The sequence below is a fragment of the Erithacus rubecula genome (assembly GCF_903797595.1).
Source record: "Erithacus rubecula genome assembly, chromosome: 2".
Taxonomy (NCBI): Eukaryota; Metazoa; Chordata; class Aves; order Passeriformes; family Muscicapidae; genus Erithacus; species Erithacus rubecula.
Window position 1 is genome coordinate 86,223,116 of NC_136685.1, and position 19,325 is coordinate 86,242,440.

Below are 19,325 nucleotides of genomic sequence, written 5' to 3' on the forward strand. Positions count from 1 at the left end.
GATACTTGCAAACATGAGATGCAGAAGCTTAGTTCTACAAATGATTGACAATGTCAGCAGTAACATCCTGTGGTAATTAAGGCCTGTGTCACTTTCAAGGCACATTATTTGGCCTCTGGAAGTTGTCAGTAGTTCCTCATCTTCAGTATCATCATTTGTACCTCTGCAGAAAACAAGTGAATTTACTGACCACAGAAATATAAGCTTTAGAGCATTTTAGTTTCCTAATAAATATTTAAAATTATTGCTTCCAACTGCACAGTGAAAATAGGCAGAAATTGTCTACTCTTGTGCAAGTTGCAAAATTTAAATGTAAAAACATTGTTAGGTCAATCTCTTGAGGGTCAGAGATGATTTTAATGACTTTGTATAGAAAGGCAGGACTAAGCTCTTAAGTATTTCCTATAATGATATAAGCATAAAAGCAATATATTTCTGGAAGTAACTAAGAGCCATAAACACCTTTTCATATTTCTTTGCTTCCCCACTAAATGACAGTAACACAGCATCATTTTTTTCCTGTGAGATCTATTTTCCACGTTCACATTTCCATCAATACCAGTGCATACATTTGACTGAGAAATCAGCAGCTGAATATTTTAAAGCATTTTCCAGCTATACCAAAGACCACAGCTAGAACATGTCCTAAGCAAACTTCAGAGGGAAAACTGTGGAGCAATATATAGCTTTTGTCTCTCACTTTTGGGAACAGTCAGTATACACAATCCAGCATTAATCATACCTTGTGTTTTAGCATGGAAGAAATGACAAAATTTCACATAGCAACTCATTTCTTGTCCTTCAATTGGAAATCTCTGGTATGTTAAATGAGGTTTATAAGAACCTTGGTAAGCTTTATTAATGTGCAAGAGAACATTTAGGGTTTTCTTTTTTTAAAGTAACAGAGCACCACATGTTTTTGATGAGCAATCCATGCTGCTCCTCTACCATTATAGCAGAACATCTTTGTCTCTACCAAAGCAGTATTATGATAACAATCAGACACCTTTGAGAAAAAAAACAACTCACTCACTGCTAAAAAATTCCATTGGAGAGTGAAACCTCCTTCCCTTTAATGTACTTTCACACAGTGTTAGGTGAACCTAATTACAATGAAGCATGTATTATAATTAATTTCTCTGTTTCAAGAAAATTTGGGACAGGAAAGGTTTTAGTTTCCCTGTGTGTCAGTCAGGTTGCTTACATTTTCATCCATTTGTCATAAAGAGGAGTGAAAACTAAGCCTTTCTACCTTGCTCCTCTCCTGAATAGCCAATAGTATCAGTCATAAGCATGGAGAGAAGGATTGACCAGAACAGTATCTAAGAGAGAAGGCACATCTTTTTGAGGTCTTTCTCCCTTTGCCAATTTCTCATGTCACCTTCTCATCCTGCCAGGCCAGAGATGTGTGGGTTCCTAGGAAAACAGACCCCAAAATTATTGCCTCATTCCTAGATACATCATGTATCTGCTGCTCATTTCAGTATATTCCAGAACAGAAATTTGACTGTTGAAAGAATCCTCTCTTGAAGGCAGCAGGACATGTGAGTCTGAAATACAGCACTAAAGGTATGGCAGGGGAGAGAGGAGGAGGATCAGGGCTGTCGATTCGAGTCCCTTCAGCTATGAAAAGATGGTTCTTTTATTTTTGTCCACAACATGAAAATGGTATCAACAGGCATAGACAGATTTCTGTACCTCATTAGTGATGCTGATGCCTTGGATATCCTGTGGATATTCCAGTTCTCATGCATGAAAGGTGAGGAAATGCATATCAGATGACAGAGACTATTCTTGTGTAAAATACCTCCACCTGAAGTTTCCAAATACTATAAGCAAAAGTATCATTACTCACCCTGCCAAAACAATAGGCTGGCATGAAATTTGACTTCTTGGACGAACTAATGCTAAGCAGCTTGTGGGAGAAAGTAATTGCTTGGAATAATTTCAGACACTGTAATTTAAAGATCAAATTCAAAATATCTAAAACACTTTACAGTCACACCTAAATCTTCCCATCATCAACTCCAGTAACAAAATTGGATACATGTAACCTTCTGCAACATCGTGATTTTCTGAAGATGGAATTTTCCCACTTGAAAGAGGCTATCATCACAGCAGAGAACCACTTCAATATCTTATGCTGGCTTTAATTTCAGCAGCATTTGAAATGCCGCATTAAAAGCTCCAGCATGTATATTACACAAAACCTTCTCAAAGCACTGTGACTTTTCCAGAACAGCAGAACGCCAGTTCACTGACATTTTTGATTACATCTTACAGAATGCAAGATTTGCTGCTGATTGAAAATAAAATGAAAAACACTTTTCTAAGACCATACAGCAAAAGTCTTCCTCCCAATAAGGGACACAAAAATATACATGATCCTCTCTCCAGCTACACAGTGCTTAAGCAGTGCAATTTCACTCATGTCCGTGACTGACAAAAACATGGTATCAGGGCACAGCATCCCTATTAAGAAAAGATAAATGAGCTCCCTTATCATCCTCAACAATGATCAAGTAAAATCAGTCAAACAGGCCAAATTCCCCCCTACCAATTGCATCAGACTCTTTCTGAAGGTGCATCCATGGAAAACTGAAAGGGATTTTTTTGCTGTATTGGCTAACAGCAACAGTCAAGCCAATGTAGAACTTCTATAAGAAATGCTAATCATATTCTTGTTTATTATTCTTAAAAGCATTTAACTAAATATTAATGATGTTTCTCATAATCTTCCCCCACTTCCCCAAAGAAGCATAAAAAAGTGCCATTTCCATAATGTACTGCTATATTCAAAGCAAATAATTATTAATTTGCTTAAAAAGAAATTCTGCCAAAATAAGGCACTCATCCAGGCAGTAAGATTGACTTGAATGATGATAATCTAAATATATATTTGAGTAAGCCTAAGCAATATTTATTAGAATGTTGTGAAATTTTGTATATCTTAAGCAAACATATTTCTGTGGCTTTCACCCAACAAATATCTAATGCTGTTGGAAAAAGAGTAAATTTGAAAATGCAGACATTTTTCCATGTCAATAATATTAAGATTATGAAAACAGCAAATGAGATTTGATATAAGTCCCTCATGCTCCTTTTTGCTTGCTCATTTCACCAAAGCATGCACTGAAGGCAGAATCTGTCATCATCTCCACACCAGGCTTTCTAGATACTGTAAATTTATACAACCCAATCAAACCTGCAGCAATTGATAGTATTTTGGAACCAAAAAAGCTTTTTAGTGCATTTGTAGTAACACAAAAACTCTGGGGGCTGGCAAAACCTTTCACTGCAGAAATAGTACAGTGTGGTCAAGGAAGTGAGACAGAAATCACCACTTCCCAAGTTGATCTGGTACTGAAGAGAAGCTGGACAAAAAAACACAAGCAAAAAAATATATATTTTATATTTACCAAAAACCTGAGGAGGAGGTAAACGGTAAATATTGAAGGTACTCACTTTTAAGTCAGAAGAAATGGAATCTGTGCTGTTGAGTATCATTGCTACTGGTTTGTTACTTGTTCATTGCATTTTATTTACACTTTTCCACATTTTAATTATAGAGTGGCAAGAATAATAACCAAAATAACCATTTTTAATACTAAGATAGTAATTTTTGTACTTTAAAAAAAATACAGATTTCATTTAGTTAGCATATATGCTTTCCAGTACATTGTTTTCACAGAAAAGAGATAAGCAGAAATATCTCCTAAAGCAATGACTTGCAGTTCTCAATACTAATTTTTCAAATTAGATGTTATTTTGTGCAAATTGCCTTAACACAGCTGACTGATACACACTAATTAGTGTAGCTAATGATTGGTTTTACAGACTCTTTACTTTGAGGAGAACATCCATACTAAGTAGAAGAAAAATGTTAAAGACTTCTAAGCATGCCTCCTTACAGAGGCATAAGGAGGAGCTTAATCACAATAATTACCTTGAACTTACTGCTACAGCCTTCTCTGCTGGAGAAATGTGCAGTTTGCAGAAGATGGGTTCAGTCTCTTTTCACAGATAAGAAGTTATAGCACAAGAGGAAACAGCTTCAAGTGATGCCAGGGAAGGTTTAGGTTGGATATTATGGAAAACTCTTTAACTGAAAGCATTGTGGAGAACTGGAACACGCTGCCCAGGGAAGTGGCTGAGTCACCATCCCTGGAGGGGTTCAACAGTTGTGGCATTTAGGGTTTAGTGGTAGGTTTAGCAGTGCTGAGTTATAGGCTGGGCTTGATCTTTGAGGTCTTTTCCAACTGAAAGCATTCTATGATCATTTTTGCATCCAGAGGAAAGTAATTCATCACTCAGAGATTACATGGGGAGCCCAGTCTAATGGCCAGCATGGGTGGAGAGAGAGGTCTTTGCTCACATTCTCATAATAACCACTTAACCACCCATGCAGAACTCCACCCTCAAGGGCTGCAGTGCAAAGTCAGCATTTGTGGCTCTGCCTACTAATGCAGATATCATATTTTCTCCCAACTGCAAGTTCCATGGTGCCACCTTGGTCCCTCAAAGAGCCTGTGTTGCCATGAATGTTGTGTGTCTGTAGTGTAAAAGCTGCATGCTGAGCAGAAATGCAAGCAATCCTCTCTTCTGTATATTCTCAATAACCACCTCCTGTCAAAGGATGTCAAAATTCCTATCTAGGTGTTATTAAATGTACACTAGGTGTTTTCACAGCAGTATACAAGTAATGCTTGCAATGACAGAAAAACACAGTTATGGGGAAGATGATGGATAATGAATCAAGTTTTTCTCCCTTCATTTGGCATATTATTTCTATTTTCTTTCAGCTTGTCTGAAAGGCAATTCCTCTCCTTTCTACCTTGACCTATTGTGTGAAGCATGAAAGCAGACAGACACTTCTTTTGTGAACATCATCTCCTGAACAGTCTATTTGAGAGCCCAGCGTCTGACAGATTCCTACCCTCAATAACCTTATTCAATTACAGAACAAAGAAGCTAATGGCTTACAGAAGTTATAGCTCACAAAGAGATACAGGAATGCATGCATGCATTTTCTTTTGCAGTAAACATTTTATCCTGCTGGATATGCACAAGGTAAATCTGTTTATGGTTAGAGTTGAAAAATCTTTCTGTTTGGTAAAGATAAAAAAAAAATCATCAATAATGCAAAGTCACTTTTCAGGATGAAAAAATAAGATTATTTGAGAAAAGTTAATCTTACTCACAAATTTCCACCCTCTTTTTGTTTGGATATTATTTTCTTTTGGGGTTTTTTGTGTTCTGTTTTTTCACAGCTTCATTCCTGCTCTCGGTTTGCACCAAGGTGTAATGAAGTGGCTGGATACACCAGATCTGTACATCACCCCTGGCACTGCACAGTGTACAGAAACAGTCTCTCCTGCACCTCTGTGATACACCTTTTGCTTCCTCCTCTGCAGGGACTGTGGCTTTCTAAGGTACAATGCAAAAAGCCAAAATAGAACATGCTGCATCTCTACCTTCACCAATTTTTTTTTTCTTTTTTCTTGTCCTTTTTTGGTTCATCAAAATCAGTAAGGAAAATGACAAATGGATTTTTTGTAAGAGAAGGCATTAGTATGTCCTTATCCAGTGAATAAGCCCCACCATTCATTGCACTGCTGCTATAAATATACCATCCATATCTTACATTTTTCTATGTCTGTACATTCTCATTTAATGTTACCTCAGGTTCACAGAAAGCTTTGCAATTCAGAGAGTTAAAGAATATTTCATTTATATTCCTTCACATACCATCAAGCCCATTATGATGGCTATAGTTTCTTTTCCCCAAAATACTTAATGAAGAGTGGTTGGAGGGTGCAAGCAGTCGTTTTGCACTTGGACTTTGAAGGCTTGGTGTTGACCTGATTACATTGGGTTTCACAGCAGGATGTATCTCTGTTTGAGACGAGAGAGAGAGAGAGAGAGAGTTGATATCTACTTGATTTTAAAATAAATAAAACAATCTATTACACAGGTGAAATGTACATAAAACAATCGATTACACATGTGAAATTTACTTTTGATTTTTAATGAAAAGATAGTTCCTTCTGCACTTGTGTGTTGACCTTGAACAACACAAGTTCTCATACTCACAAGTTCTCCAAGTAAGAAAGATCTATTTCACTTTAGATTACCCAAGTTCAACTCCACAGTGCAGATATGTAAGGATTTGAGGTTGAAGAACTAATAAATACAAAACAGTCTGAAATGGGTGTGTTTATATTTTCCTACCCTTTTGAGGTTTGTATTGAAGCTACACACCCACAGTTTTTTACTGTAGTGAAACCACCTCGATACCTCAAGCTATTCAGTATTTTCTGCCACGATAACAAGCTTTAAAGGATCTTCCCACACAAGTCACAAGGGTGGAGGAGTGAGGGGGTCAGGTACTGTAGGGATCTGCAGCTACAACCACCCCAAAACTGCAGTGGGAACACTTCCATACAGAGTCATTACAGGGCAGCTTGCAACATCCCAGAGTGTCTAATAAGTTCCATGGAGCAAGATTATTTTGGAGAAGGAGGAATAAAGAGGGCAAGGGGCAGCCAAGCACCTCTGGCCAGCACATTTCAGGGTGGCAGCTGCTGTGTTTGCCAGGAGCTGACACAGCCACATGGAAATTTCTCAGTTATCTGCCAGATAAAAGCGGCAATAGGAAGCCTCGGCTGAGCCTGCTGGTCCCTCACCAGGAATTTGCTGAGCCAATTAACTAATTCCCATCACACCTTTGGGTTCAAAATGCCATAATTGTGTCCAGCTTAGGGTGGACCCAGCCTTGTGTGGGAAGTCAGCTGCCCGAGGGCAGGTGCTGTGCCTGTGCCCCAGCCACAGGGCACCCGCTGCCAGCACTGTGCAGGTGGTGAGGCACTCTGGTGACCCCAGGCAGCAGAAGAGGCTGGGAAGGAGAGGGCACAGGGGCAGGAGTCAGGTCAGCAGTCAGCTGCCCAAGGCAAGTGAGGTCAGAACACTAAAATGAAGTACTTTCTCATTTGCAGCCCAGGTTTATAACTCCTAAAAAGTGCTTAATTATTAAATGGAGCTCAGAAACTGAGAAGATGCAAAATCTACAATGAGACCATGTATCCAAGGAGGATATATCCAGCCTCTGCCATCCATGGCTATTATTCAGGAGAAAGAGAAACCACTGCATAGAGTCAAAGCCCATGGTAATAGCATGTTTTTCCTCCTTCAGGAATGCCCAAAGTCTGATATCCAGGAGCTCACCTGCCCTGCCTGGAGCTCTCAGTCTCATGGCCTTGGCCAGGCTGTTCCAGTGTGCCAGGAGGAGACAATGCCAATTTTTACACTGGAAAAGACTTTGCTTAACTGTTCACCACTGGTTTGGCTGGGGCTTGCAATCACACTCCTCAAGCATGAGGAGCTTCAAAGGGGCCAGGTAAGAAACAGCAGGGCAGAGAAATACATGGGCAAGTACTAGAGCAGCAGAGAGGGAAGGCATAGGTAACCAACCAGTCACTTCAGGGCAGAGCTGCAGATTTGTCACCAAATTTCCCACCACTTAACTAAATGAGGTTTCACAGCTGTAGTAGTGTTTCACTGCAGTATTCATCTGCTTCTCATACAGAAAAGATTTCATGGCATGTCCCATTTTTCTTGCTATAGGGAACAAGCGTCTCATATTTTGCTTTTTTACTAAAATGGGAACAAAGGCATGCTTAATGTTATGAACACCACTGATTGCTAAGGCAAGACTCTAAACAGAAATAGAAACATGCCGTTTACTGAAGGTAATTGGAATTTGCATTCTAAAATGTTCATTTAGCAATCTTTTCCAGTTTTCTGAAGGAAACAATAGATTTCCAGGGCTAACACCACCAATACATTATTTTATTTACCAAAGAGCTCCAGCAGTAACCATAATAACCCCAGCAGTTGCATCAACACATGAGAACTCCATCTCCTTTCATCTGCAACCTATAGGAAAGGCAGCTTTATATTTTCAGGGTGAGCAAACCCTTGAGGAAGGAAGCATTTCTTTCTTTTGACTAGTATTTAGTTCACAAATCACTAATTCTCCATTAGTTTACCACAAAAGCTGTCTTTTCTCTTTCTGCAGTAGAGGAAGGTGCCAAGATCAAGCTCTACATTTAAGTTCTAGAAAGGAACTCAGTTCAAGAGCCAGGACCAGTTCCCAATGGACTGAGTCCTTCCTGTGCAGACCTTTACATCTTACTTCATTCCTCCTATACATACAGACTTGCTTCAAATATTTTCATGCTTTAGATCAACAATTTATAACCAGCTGCCTCATTACACCCAAGCAGAGTAATGAGGCATTTCAGGGGTTTTGCCTATTATCCCTTCATATAATTGTATTATGGAATAATAGTAATTAAAATCTTTTAATTCCTGCTACTCTTATCCTTGTTCTATTGCCTAGCACTTCACTGAAAATCTTCTAGCCACCTGCACCTTGTTCTAACAGAGAACTGACTATAGTATTTAAATTATCCCATTACCCACAGAACAAATAACCAGTCAGCCATATTCTGAAATAAAAATAAAATAGAAGTAAGAGATAATGTTTCAAAAACTTATTAGGAACACATTTTATAGGACCAGATTTCAGCCTCAAGCAAGTAAATAATAATAACAACATTAAAAACTTCTCCCTTCTCCACTATGCCAGTAGGGTAAAAAATTAGAAAAACAAAGTAAACAAAGAGAGGCTGAAGTCTTCTACCAAATCACTTCAATAAACATCCTGGATTTCAGAGGCAGCTGCACCTTTCTCTCACCTCATCTCCTCAACATGTATCCCAGCTGGAGCGTTAGCCTGCTTTCCTCATAACTAAAAGCTAATCCAGGACATTTAATTAGCCAGGGGTTCACCTTAGCAGCTTTCTTTTAGGGAACACAGTTATGACTGATGAGATTGCAGAACATTAGCCCCAGCTCTTGAGAGCACAAGGCCTAATTTTAATGCTTGTCCTAGCTCACCAGTGGAACCTGCAGCCAAGATGCAGAACAGGGATAAAGGGAAGTGATGACCCTGGATGTACAGGACACTGAAATCCTCTCTGCCTTATCAGAAAGGTTGAAAACAGTAGTGCCCTGACACACTGTTAATTGTATACCAATAAATATGCATGAGAATGGCCCAGAATAAATATTCAAAAGAAAACAAATGTCTCTATACAAGTCATGACATGATATATAATGCTAGTTTTTATGAGAAAAATAATGCAAGATTTACTTATTTACTGAAACTGCAAAAATCCCAAATAAACAAAAAAGATGACAAACAAACTAAATTAAAAAAATTCCACCAAGCTACATGGCAAACAAAAAGCCATTTTCTAGCCATCCTTATAAATCAAATCCAGATTAATGTGTTCAACTGCACTGAGTTCACTTCATATCCCCATAACACATTATTTTCCTCATCTGTAGTGAGATACTTTACTTCCCATACAGCTGAATATTAAGCTGACTCTACTGACATATTTTAGCACTGTTCATCTTCTACCAGACCTTCATGTTAATTGTCAAAATGCTGGCTGACACTGTTCATCCATTTACTCACATTAAACCTACACACTCAGAATCCCAGAGGGGTCAACAACTCCTCAAAGGCTACATAACATGGCACTGAAAATTTCCTCTTTAGATGCACAGACAGGTCAGCTGGATGAACCATCCCCTGTCCAGCTTCCCCCCTCACAACCTCAACTCCAGCAAGTCAGCCAAAGTAATCCTTTCAACACACATTACACACACAGCAGGGATGTCTGCAAGAATTATCCCTGGCTTTTCCTTAAACTCCAGGGTTAGAGGAATCAAAAGTCAGTGAGAATGGCATTAAATCCTCATTAGCCATATTCTTGAAGTTAGTATTTTGACAAAATTGATGTCCTGGAAGAACAGCTGTAACTTAGATTAATAGCTGTTTTGTACTTCAGTAAGGCAAGAGACTTACTGTTTACTTGGATCTAGTACAAAAACAACCTCCTGGTGACTGAAGTTATCAGCAAAACATCTAGACTGAGTTCTACACTCAGCTGTAGAGTTCACTTCTGTAGAACAGGATTAACACACAGCAGAATTATTCACTGCTTCTCTGATCAATGGATTGATTTCTATATTCATTTGAGGATTTACGGGTTCTGGATTACCACAATTCTTGTATGACTGTGCAAATATTTAATAGCCACTGATGGCTCCTTGCAAGGAGCCACTATTACCAGAACTTTTCCTCTCCCTTTATGGGTTCATTGTCCCCTTGGTTGTGAACTCAGCATACACTTCATTGCACCTTTTAAACTTGGGTCATCAAATTACAAGGCATATATCTTAGTGTGGCTGAGGTCCTCTGCTTTTAAGTAAAAAGCAGTACTGCAAATGGATACAAAGGGCACAGTAGAGCAGCCCTGGATATGAGTATCTCCCCTTTGAGCAGTTATTCTTTTTATTTAGACAGCCAGACTATTTTTCACATTCTAAATCACTCTGACACTTTAAACCATATCAGGAGGACTTCTGGCTATATCCTGCAAGTTCAACCATGCAGTTTTTCAGCTCTTAGTAGACCACCATTATTATTAATTTATTAACTTCAGAATTTTTTCTCATTACTAAAAGCATAAACCTGTTTTTCTGTGCATACCAGTTATGAAGCTTCAGTACACACTGAATGTTCATTAGGTTTGTTACTCTCTGGAGGCAGATACGCACCTAAATACCCAATGATACATGACAGTGGCTTTCTGGTGCTTTTTATCTTCAGAGGATTCCCAGCAAGTTCACAATGTCGGTCTGCATCTGAGAATTTTAAAGAATAAAACTCGGTTTAAATATTTTACTATTACAAACAGATTTAGGACACACCAACCAATTTCTGACTTGCACTTTTACACAAATTTCTTTTTTTTTATCTCAGCCTACCTTTTAGATTCTCCTTTTTTTCATAAATACTTCTAATCATCAATATTTAAAGGCAGGACATGTCCTCATTCATGCAAGTGATGTTATGATTTTTTTTTTTTTTTTTAAGTTAATGTAAGTTTTAACACCAGTTAGATTGTAGTTTTTGCTTATAAAGCCTTTCTGGAGATAGCCAGGCAAATGAAACAGATGAAAATATGAATACTAAAAGAAATGCAGTTTTGGCTATTAAAAATTATTTACATTGAATTCTTTTTTGTTTACTATGAGCTTACCTGTCTCTAAATGGGGCAATACAGAGTTAGGATTTAAAGCTGGGACTACTGATCTTTGTCACACAGCTCTTCACTGTAAACTTTTCAACAAAATGGTCAGTTGTAACCAAGTGTTACAGATTGTAACTTTCTCCTAAGTACAGGGAAACTAGCAATGCAACAACTGCCTTAAATTTCCTGCTGGTACTGTGAGCACACAAGTAGAGATTCCATCCATGTGTCCCAAACACAAAGTGTTAACATAAAGAGGTTTATGCTCAGAACAATGAACTCAGAAAAGTCAAGACAAAAATTCACAAGGCTTCAGTAAATAACTTCTAGATGACTGGAAATAGACCAATTTACAATCCCTTTATCTATTCTAATCTAGATCTGTGCAAAAATCATGAAGATCGTGAATGCACAGAAATGACTGGAATGAGGATTTCAGATATTCAAGAAGAGGCTTTCAGTGCAGACAAAGTACAACTTACTTCAATAGATTAAGGAATCTACCTAAAATTCTGGAAATACCAATGGGTTTCAAAGGTTCCTAATGCCGAGTACATGAAGTACTTAACTATTTAATCACAAAACATACTGTGCTCAGGGAAAAAATCCAAAAAGTGTAAACCTGGTGCCTGGAATATTTTTAATATTGCAAAACACCTGAAATATTTTAAGTGGTGGAGCAAAATGATGTGTCTCCCCTGACTTGTTCAGTAAAATAAGCAGAGGCTATGCAGTACTTTATAGCTACTTTGAGAATAGCAAAGTAGTGCCTAAGAAGTAATTAGCAAGAAAATTTTCCATCTACGTGTCTTCACTGTAAAAAAAGATATTGAATCACAGAGTGGTATTTATATGCTGACTGGGAATACATACTGGAAGGAGAGCACAATTTTCATGCTTGAGATAAACCATGTTCATCAAAGGTGAGTATTTCAAAGCACACCTACCTATTGAAACAGTAAAGTATGTTTAACAGCAGCAAATCTTGATCCATAATAAGGTGCTCCCATAAAAAGTATAATAAACTTTACAATCTTTATGCAGAACAAAAAGGAAAGTGTAAAACCAGAGAATAAAATTTGGGTAGGAAGTTATCAAAACTCCCAAAATTTAAAGCAAGTCCTAAAATCAAATATGATATTTTATATGAACAACAAAAATCTTAGTAAGATCAGCAAAGTAGCAGAAGCTATGAGGAAAAATACATTTATAACAAAAAGGAATCTTATATTTTTTAGTATATTTTTCAAACATTGCAAAAGCAGAAAGTGTGCTGGTGTCTGTAACAATTGATTATGAAGGTGTGAGGAAAATACACAAGAAATATAAAGGCACAGCAGAAAAAATGAATGTATTCCTTGTATCACTAGCCATTGCAGAAGCACTTAAAGGTCACTTCCAGAATACTTTTATGAGGAAAGTATGAGAACTGTATCACACTAAAGCGCCCACAGTAAGCATTTCAAAATAAACTGGTTAATCAGTAAAACCAAGTTACCAGGACCAGGTGGAATTCATCCAAACTGCTGAGCATACATGCTGCTGGTGTTTAATGAATGCTTGAACAGTCTTGGTTCAAGAGAACAAAAACAGGGCAAATGTGATCATATTCTTCAGTAAGTGGGTCTGCAGAGTGGCAAAAGGTTGCACTATTAATAGAGGCACATGGTTAAATTTGGAAACACTGAGGGAGCCAACAAAGACCTTGGAAGGGCACACAGGTTTATTTAATGTGTTCTCATTACTCAGTGGTGTGTCCTTGCAGCAGGAAGGACGATGGAGCTCTGGGGAAGGTCACCTCTGCCCCTGGCGCATGGGAACAACAGCCACAGCCCGTGTCCAGCTCTGGGATCCCCTCCAGAGGAGACACAGTTCACAGGAGCAGGGCCAGCTGAGGAGGCTCACCAAGCTGATGGAGTGTTTGAGCACAGGACATTCAGGGCCTGGGGAAAAGGGTCTGGGCAGCCCTGAGGGCAGAAGGACAAGGGGATGGCACCTGATGGCACCTGCAGCCTCCCAGCATCAGAGCAGACACTGAGGAACACGGGGACAGGACAACACCCTGCTCCTGCCCGTGGCAACAGCCAGCTGGGAGACAGGAAATTGCTAGATTCAGGGATAAAGTTATTTACCCTGAGGCTGAGCAAACACTGGAGCAGCTGCCCAGAGTAGCCATGCAGTTCCATGCTCAGAGATACAAAAAAACTCATCCGGCCAAAAAGCCCACGAGCACATGAACCTTAGCAAGAGGTGGGATTAGAGACCTCCAGGGCCCCTTCCTACTTACATTCCTATAAACCAGTAACAGCCAGGATCCTCTGAGGAGACCATGACCTGCCCACATGCAGCTGATCTGCATCCAATTTGGCATTTCAGGGAGCTTTCACCAAATTGTATCACTGTATCAAAGATCTCTGCTGTCCAGCTGTTACAGGGAGAAAGAGGCTTTCCCAGGAATTAGCACCTTATTAAAATTAATTGTCTATGTAATCCCCAAATGATCTGTGTTGTTCAAATATAAAAGGGCAGGAAAAGAGGTGATTAGAGAGCTAAAAATTCCTGATAAGAAATTTCTGAGCATAATCAAAGCTAAAACTGATAGCAAAGGAAAGGAGTAGCATCAAGTAATGCATGTAAATGAATTCTGAAGGGGTAAAATAACTAATATATAGATATAATGATGGCTCCTACACCATCACAAAGCAGAAGAGTATTCATGGAGTCAGCGTCAACAGCTTTCTAAAAATATCTAGACAATACTAAAAAGAAATCAAAATCAGAATGTTAGAAATCATGATAATAGGAAAACAGTAAACATGACTTTCTAAAATCATGGGAAATCTATATCTTGAAGTGCACATAATTTAGGGCACCATAACCCTAAAGAGGATACAGCACAACTAGAAAAATTCTAGGAAAAAACATTACAAACCAGAGTGTGAAACACATTTTTTATGAGGCTTTAAAGCTGTCAAGCATGCTGACTGATGTGGGCATGACAGAGGTGAATGAAATCAGTAATGCCAAGTAGAAGATGATAATAAATGAGGCTGTGCTTTTAGATATAAAAGTATTTTCTAATTATTTCCTTTTTTAAAAAACTAGATTTGTAGGTCTCTTAAGCTTAGTGAGGCTCTCATTAGCAAGTTATTTCTCTTTGACATTCCATCATATCTCTGTCAAAATGCAGAACATCTAATAAATGCACTATAGTCCCTAAATTGTATTCTTCTTAAAATCTTTGGAAAAAAATGATATATTCTGTAAATTATTTTGCTGGCTATTAAAATCTGACACAAATTGTATTCAAAGACAACAACAGAGAAAATATTTTCATCTGATACAGCTAAAAGCTCTTCCATAGCTATCAAAATCAAGGATGCAAAACATAGTTTGTGAAAAATTACCCATAAATGTTACTCAATTCAGATTAATGGGTAGCTTTATGTCACTAAAACACAAACTTTATGCTTGCAAAGACAAATCAGTAACATTTGGCATATTCTAGTTGTTTTCACTTGTCTTTGTTTCATCAAACTAAATTGCTAGCAAGTACTATGTATCATATTTGTTAATAAATTTGAGGATTTAAAGGTATGATAAATTTTTGTCATGATCAGTACATCCATTTCCAGATAACTATACATATATTATACAGATAATATATTACCATGCACTGAAAATATTTTGACAATCATGTCTACACAGGCAGCATGGAGTTATCCAGATCTGATTTACTATAATTAATACATATAGTTATAGTGATAAAGCCATATCCAAGCAATAGGGAAAAAAAAAAAAAATCCCTCCAAAGTCTCCCAGTGCTGGAGCAATAATGTTTACAGATGCATGGCTCACTGCCAGGCATTTATCAAACTGCCTGTGAGCTGCAAACAGATCCAGTCTCACCAGTGACTGCTGCTCACTTTGCTTTTCTCTAGCTAAGAGACCTTCCCCAGACAGGATAGTCTTGCTTAACTTTCTAAAAAAACATGCAATATATTCAAACTAAATCTCAGTGCATGAGATTTAGACCACAAGTTACCAAAGCAGTTCACCAATTCTAATTATTCCTGAAAAACCAGCAGACAAGTTTATTGTCACCAACCACAGTGAGTCCATTAAGTTCAGGCAGAACAAGGTTTGAGCTTTCCATGATGGGCTGTGCTCCTAGCAGGAGGTGCTGTGCCTTCTCAGCCTCCTGGTGGCCATCCCAAGATTGAACTGGGGTGTAAATGCATCATCTCCACTACCTCCTGCTGGCATCTGAGCAGGGGTCATGCCACAGGCTTCCTTAATGAGGAAAATCTAATTATCTGCACTATCTGAAGGAATAAAGAACACAGAGTAGGACTTTGTTTTCTGCCAGTGGATATAATGGGCTGAGGGAGAGGATGTGGGTGGACATTCAATAAGAGAAAATGCTCTGTCAAAACCCGGTTTTCACCTAAAAGATGCTTAGGCCTTAGGTTGTCATTCCCAGAGGTCTCCATGCTCCTCTAAGACACCAGAAGTACCTGCAGATGCATTCAAGTACACACGTGGAATGCAAATACCAATTTATTTTATGGCTGAGCTCTGACATGCTTGTTCAGCCTTTCTCAGATCTGGGAATCAGCTTCATTTACAACCTGGCACTTCAACAAATTGCACAAGACTAAGCAGGCATAAAACCTAGTATGCAGCTGGGATAAGTGCCCCAGCAATCCTTCTGTCTTCAGATTTTATGGTTTCTGAGTGTTGTTATGCTGCCTAATGCAATATAGTTGGGAGATGAAGTAACATTTTCAAGAACTGGTTTGGCACACAGAGTCAGGTGAGTCTGACAAAGCATTTAAGCAGCCATTAGATTCAAGTTTCAGCAAACCAATGTGGAAAATAAACTCCAAATCAATTCTTGGGCATTGCAATCATCTCATGCCATATCAAGTCATGGGTCACCTGGTACTCTGGCCAGGTTATTAGTTAAACATGACTGTAACATTTCTAGCACCAACACAGATATTCATTCAATACTGTAATTGCTTAGTGGATCCAGCATAGGAAATCATGATAATTAAGGATCTTGTTTAAAAATCTAAAAATTAATTGCCTCAAGATAATCTTAGAAGATTCAGGACATTCCCAGGAAAAGAGAGACTATTTATTTACAATAAAACTGCAAAGGACTTTTTTTCTTTTTTGCCTTTAGTACATCAAGAATATGATAATGACAATGCAGGTGAGAGCACTGTAATGATTCCACAGAGAGAGAGATTGCCAGAAACAGAACATGGATTGTGGATATGTGTGTGTGTGTATACAAAGAAACATGACATAAATTAGTTGAGGTATTATTTGGTTTCCACCATTAGAACATTATTTTAATGCTGTGGTCAGAAAACATTAGCCATTGTGACTTTTTCTTTCTTCAACCTATGTTAGGTCTAATCAGGAAGCATCAGAATTCAAAGAGACAAAAATCACAAGGTCCAAAATTTGCTTTAAACAAAAATAATAATGAAAGACAGACACTGCAGGGAAAAAAGTCTTTCCACTCTTGCCATTAATCTGATGCAGAACTCTTTCAGAACTCAAAAAAGCAAAGAGAAAAAACAACACTATCAGTCTGAAGCAAGAATGATTATTTCCTACTGAAAAAATCAGGTTCTCAGTCCTCTCTTTTTAAGGTTGAACACATGTTTTAGTATGATAATTAACAGTTGGATGAAACTTTTTTTTTCTGTTTTTTCTTCTTCAAAAGTTTGATCTTTTGAATTTTTTTACTGCAGTGAGTGAGAAAAAAAACAGGGATATGCATAAAAAGATACAAGGTTCAAGTGAACTTCTAAACTTTCCTCCATGATTCAGCAGTAATATAAATTTAAAGGTACCATACCTTTCTCTCAGAAAGGAACTTTTATTTAGGATTGAGGATTTAAAATATAATCCTAATCCAGCATTAGATATACTTCTTCCATGAAGAACAACTCATTTTACTCACAGAGTCGACACGGTTTCCTGAAATCTGAAAGTTGTTCCTGGCTTGCATAGTTTTAAAAGAAGAAGGAAAATGACCAAAAGAGAGACTAAAAAATCAGACAAGGGCAATGTACAGAAATATTCAGCAAGTTTTGGTGTATTGCAGAAGTAGGTGAAGAGTTTGCACATCTGCAATGGCTGGTTTTAAGGTACATAAAGGAAAAATAATTACTCAAAATCAGATTTTAAGTCTCCATGAAGTAACTTTCTTATAAACAATGCAGACATCATCAGCATCACAAATACGTGTGCTGGGAAAATGTTTAGTGTTAATCTAATGAACATGCTTATAAACCCCACATCTAATGATCTTAAAAGGCCTCTTCAATTCTAATACAATTGACAGTACAATGAGCCAGCATGGCTCATCCTGGAATACCAAGCATCTGCTCCAAGAACTGTATCTATGGAAGAGTGGGAATAGCCAGACAGTGTGAAAGTAAAACAATGTGCCCAGTGCAGATACAAAAGTTGTTGAAATATTCAGTGACTTTGCAGCAGAATTTACACACATATGCAGGTGAAGAGGCTCAGTGTCACTATCTACAAATACTCATAGCCTTTTGTCATATTGCTAGAAATTCATCAGGTCTTTATATTTTGGTTATAAAAAGAAAAAACATAATACAGAATTTTATTTAGAATTAAAATTTAAAATTGGAACAGAGAAAACCAGAATGATGCAGCTATGATGTAATAATAAATGTGGCAATCACCACCATCTGATTGTCACAATGACAAAGGACTGTATTGCACACCACATTTAAATTATGAAACCCCAGCTCCTGATTCTTTGACCAACCCCACCAAATAAAAGCACAACATGTACAGATCTATAGGTTTTGCTCAGCAAATGAATAAAAACCAAAAAACAACAGCAAAGCACACTTTTTTCATGCTGCCAGGTAGGAAGACTGTATGTTGTGGCACCGATTTTCCCTTTTTGCCCCCCCCCCAATTTTTGTTAATGTCAATTTTTGAAAGTGAATGAGATAGTAGCTATCCTGTTTCTAATCAATTTGAAATGTTTCCACAGCCTAAGATCTGTTCAAGGCAACCAGGCTTTATCCAATGTGTCGGTGATATGCTGGACAAATGAGAAAAAAAAATGAAAAGCAAAAGCGTATAGACAAGAAATGTTTATTGAAAAAGAAAATAAAATTAAAAGACAAAAAATGGGTGGGAAGCACAGCACACAGAACTAAGAATTAAAAAAACATCTTACATTCTGCCTTAATGGCAGCACAGTTAATAGGGACAAAGGGGCGTCGCGCTGCCTGCCGCAGCCGGAGGGTGTTTTTGCAGACCTGCCGGGCCAGTTTCGTCCAGCACGTGGTGTGGAGGAAGAACGCCTGCCGCGTCTTCACCGCCGACTTTGGGCTGCCCGTGTTGCGCACCGGCGTGCCCTGCGTGGCCTGCCGCGACAGGTGGGTTCGGACGTGCGGCTCCTGCGGGGAACACAGAGCTCGCCTTAGGCTGCAAGGCAGGACGTGACCAACAGTGTGCATTCTGTCACCATCCACTGAAACCAGCGGGGCAGTGACCCTGATCTCCATGGGAAATATCCTCTGCTAATGGGCCATCTGTAAAACCAGGCGGGGCAGTCATCTTTATCCTTTCACAACCCATCCTCCCTCCAGGAAATATCATCTGTTAATGGGCCATTGAGTCTCACTGTGTGACTGATAAAATTTCATCATCCCACTGGGAGATGCTCCACCCAGGGGGAGGAGCCAAGCATTTCCTACCTAGATAAAAATTGAGATTTGGAACACAAAAGCAGCCTTCTTTCCACTGGATTCCAGAGGAAAACTGGACATTTGCACATGATCCCTGGACCTTCAGAGGAAAACTGCACCTTCTACAGGAGCACTGCTTCAGCTGAACCACATCTGTCACTGCAGGGGGACTATAGCCACCATTTAATGGGACTGCTACCAACACCCTGACTGACTGACAGGGTGCCAGGTTGTGTTCTGACTCTGTCAGTGTGTTGGGATTGTTCTTTGTAATACTGTATTTCTATTTTAATTTTCCTAGCAAAGAATTGTTATTCCTATTTCCCATATCTTTGCCTGAGAGCCCCTTAATTTCAAAACTATAATAATTTGGAGGGAGGGGGTTTACATTCTC

General features: G+C 38.6%; 1 protein-coding gene across 2 annotated transcripts in view; it reads right to left on the reverse strand.

The window, feature by feature from the left end:
• Positions 1-19,325, reverse strand: part of MTA3 (metastasis associated 1 family member 3) — a 134,093-nt gene that overhangs the window by 33,712 nt on the left and 81,056 nt on the right. For both annotated transcript variants that reach the window (XM_079298589.1, XM_079298590.1), the window contains exons 14-16: positions 18,418-18,640; positions 10,696-10,782; positions 5,749-5,895 (exon numbers count right to left, since the gene is read on the reverse strand). In XM_079298589.1, the coding sequence (XP_079154715.1) occupies positions 5,749-5,895; positions 10,696-10,782; positions 18,418-18,640 (457 nt within the window). The remainder of the gene's footprint in view (positions 1-5,748; positions 5,896-10,695; positions 10,783-18,417; positions 18,641-19,325) is intronic.